At 55.2% G+C, this 3,310-nt stretch overlaps 1 protein-coding gene across 1 annotated transcript in view; it reads left to right on the top strand.

The window, feature by feature from the left end:
* Window positions 1-3,042: 3,042 nt before the first annotated feature.
* Window positions 3,043-3,310, top strand: part of RTP5 (receptor (chemosensory) transporter protein 5 (putative)) — a 5,533-nt gene continuing 5,265 nt past the window's right edge. Inside the window, exon 1 of the mRNA XM_010850837.1 lies at window positions 3,043-3,194. Within this exon, the coding sequence (XP_010849139.1) occupies window positions 3,043-3,194 (152 nt within the window). The remainder of the gene's footprint in view (window positions 3,195-3,310) is intronic.

Genomic DNA, 3,310 nt, shown 5'->3' with positions numbered 1-3,310 from the left:
AGTGCCAAAGAATTGATGCTTTTGAACTGTGGTGTTGGAGAAGACTCTTGAGAGTCCCTTGGACTGCAAGGAGATCCAACCAGTCCATTTTGAAGGAGATCAGCCCTAGGATTTCTTTGGAAGGAAGGATGGTAAAGCTGAAACTCCAGTACTTTGACCACCTCATGCGAAGAGTTGACTCACTGGAAAAGACTCTGATGCTGGGAGGGATTGGGGGCAGGAGGAGAAGGGGACGACAGAGGATGAGATGGCTGGATGGCGTCACTGACTCGATGGACATGAGTCTGAGTGAACTCCGGGAGTTGGTGATGGACAGGGAGGCCTGGTGTGCTGCGATTCATGGGGTTGCAAAGAGTCAGACACGACTGAGCGACTGATCTGATGTCATCTGAAGGTAACATATACAGATGACACCACCCTAATGGCAGAGAGCGAAGAGGAACTAAAGAGTCTCTTGATGAGGGTGAAAGAAGAGAGTGAAGAAGCTGGCTTAAAACTCAATATTCAAAAAACTAAGATCATGGCATCCATTCCCATCACTTCACGGCAAATAGATGGGGAAAAAGTGGAAACAGTGACAGATTTTGTTTTCTTGGGCTTCAAAATCACTGTGGACGGTGACTGCAGCCAGGAAATTAAAAGATGCTTTCTCCTTGGAAGAAAAGCTACGACAAACCTATACCCCATATTAAAAAGCAGACATATAACTTTGCAGACAAATGTCTGTATAATTAAAGCTATGGTTTTTCGAGTAGTCTTGTATGGATGTGAGAGTTGGACTATAAAGAAAGCTGTGCACTGAAGGATTGATGCTTTTTAACTATGGTATTGGAGAAGACACTCAAGAGTCCCTTGGACTGCAAGGAGATCCAACCAGTCCATCTTAAAGGACATCAGTCCTGAGTGTTCATTAGAAGGGCTGATGCTGAAGCTGAAGCCCCAACACTTTGGTCACCTGATGCAAAGAACCAACTCATTAGCAAAGCCCGTGAAGCTGGGAAAGATTGAAGGCAGGAGAAGGGGACGGGAGAGGATCAGATGGTTGGATGGCATCACCAACTTGATGCACGTGAGTTTGAGCAAGCTCTGGGAGATCGTGAAGGACAGGGAAGTCTGGAGTGCTGCAGTCCCTGGGGTCACAAAGAGTTGGACATGAGTTAGTGACTGAACGACAACAAAGATAACAGTGACTGCAAGAAGTTCATTTCTCTCTTAAAGAAGAAACCCAGGGTTACGTGACCCTGAAGTGGTATCAGGACTCCAGCTGCCCTCAAGGATCAGGGTGTCTCCTTGCTTCTTCCTCAGCAGTGGCTTCTATCTGCAAGGTCACCTTGTCGTCTAAGGTGGCTGCAGGAGTGCCAGCCATCACGTCATCATCTCTGCTTTGGTGAGCGGAGAAGGTGAAAGTGGAATGGGAGAAGTAGGACTCTTCCTGGTTACCTGGCCCAGTATTATGGAACCTTCCCCGAGGCACCTCCCAATACTTTCCTGCTCTATCTCACTCTCACACTTAGCTGAGAGGCAGACAGAGGTCACCCAATTGAAAGAGTTTGTTGAGAAACAAGCCACTTGACAGGGTCAGCTGTGGGCTGGACACAGATGAGGGAGAACAATGGGAAGCAACTGCTCTGCACGCGGGGTAGAGGCCAAGTTGCGGGGGGGAGGCCCCGTGGAGCTGAGCGGGCCTCACGCAGAGCACTCCCCAAAGGGCACATCAGGTTTGCACGCTGGAATTTCTGGGTGGCTCGGGGAGTGGACAGAAATGGCCAGCCCATGAGGCTCGCTCCCAGCAGAGGGGTCGCATAGACTCCGGAGCCTGGAGACAGCTGTCAGGCAGGTGACATGGCCCTCAGGGCAGGGCGGCACAGAGCAGGAGGCCTGTCTGTGTGGACAGGCCCAGGGCGGGGAGGGGGGCCAGCGGCCCAGGCGCAGAGCCCAGGACCTCATTCCGGGAGGGGCCTGTGGAGGAGGCCAGCTCTGTGCCAGGAGCTGCCACAGCCTGGGGGAGTGTCTCTTCCTGTTGCCTGTGGGCACTGGGGGCTCACTGGCTGCTGAGCATGGGCCCTCCCAGCCGACGACCCTGTCTCCCTCGCTTGGCCGGAGCCTTTTCATCTTGTCAACACGAGCCCCTGTGTCAGGGCCTTGGGCCCGCGGAGGACGCTGCTCCCTTGGCTTTCTGGGTGCAGGCCCCTCCCCACCCTGCCTGACCAGCGGTGGTTCTGTCCTTGAGCCTGGCCACTGTTGCACCGTCACCAAGCCCTGACCTGCTGTGATGAGGTCTGCACACAGGACAGGGACACAGCTCACGGGCCGTGGGCTCCTCTTCCAGGAGGTTCCCTGGTGTCCCCGATGGGCTGCCCTGGCGGGAAAGGGCGGGCTCTGGGGGCTGGGGGCACGCGGACACTTACGGGGCCCTGGCTCCTTCAGTGCTGAGCTAAGAGCTTAGAGGCATTTGTGAAGCTGTGCATTGACTGTGTTTAAGGTATTTTAATACGAAGGTGATTTTCTAGCAAATAAAGAGTTCGGAGAAAAGTAATGGGACAATTCACAACGATACATGTTCAGTAAAGTTCCTCACAGCTTTGCTCGTGACAGCAGACTTGGCATCGAGTTCAGGGATCGAGGCCGGGTAGGCAGACTGCACCCCAGCTGTGGGCCGGGCGACGCCAGACGTTCAGAAGCACGGGTCCCGCGGCGTGCTGTGGGAGAGGAGCAGGCCTGCGATTCCCTTCAGGCACCGGAGACGCGTGGACGTTGGCCCCACAGTGGGGACGACGGGCGACCTTTATCATCGTGTGTGTCGTCCTGTTTATTTACCTGTTTCCAATTTTTCCTAAAACGAAAATCCACTGCTTGCGTAATAAAAAATACTCAAAGGGATCAGAAAAAGAGTCCCATTGCTCATTTCTCTGAGACAAACCCGGTTGCCATGGAGACCGGGTGGTTGTCAAGGCAGCGATTGGCTAGTGCTGGAGGCGGGTGGGTGCTCGCCTGGAGCCCAAGCCGGTGCAGCCCTCAGACCGCACTGCGGACCCGAACAGCATGGACGGGGCGGACGTGTGGGCCAAGACTTTGGTGCAGCTGATGGCCCAGACGAAGCCCAAGGACATCTGGGAGCTGGTCCCCCAGGAGAACCTGGCCTCAGGGCACCTGGACAGCAGCGGTTTCCAGTACCGGCTTCGGGGGCTCTCGAGGTGCGGCTGGGGGGCCTCCTGTGGGGTCCCTGGAGGTGGGGTGGGGGGGCGAGTTTGCCTCGCCACCAGCCAGTGCTGGATGTGGCCTGGGCCTTGAGGGAGGCAGGAGCAGCGTG

Source organism: Bison bison, unplaced genomic scaffold (genome assembly GCF_000754665.1).
Source record: "Bison bison bison isolate TAMUID 2011002044 unplaced genomic scaffold, Bison_UMD1.0 scf7180017851489, whole genome shotgun sequence".
NCBI lineage: Eukaryota > Metazoa > Chordata > Mammalia > Artiodactyla > Bovidae > Bison > Bison bison.
This window is presented reverse-complemented; position numbering and strand designations above follow the sequence as displayed.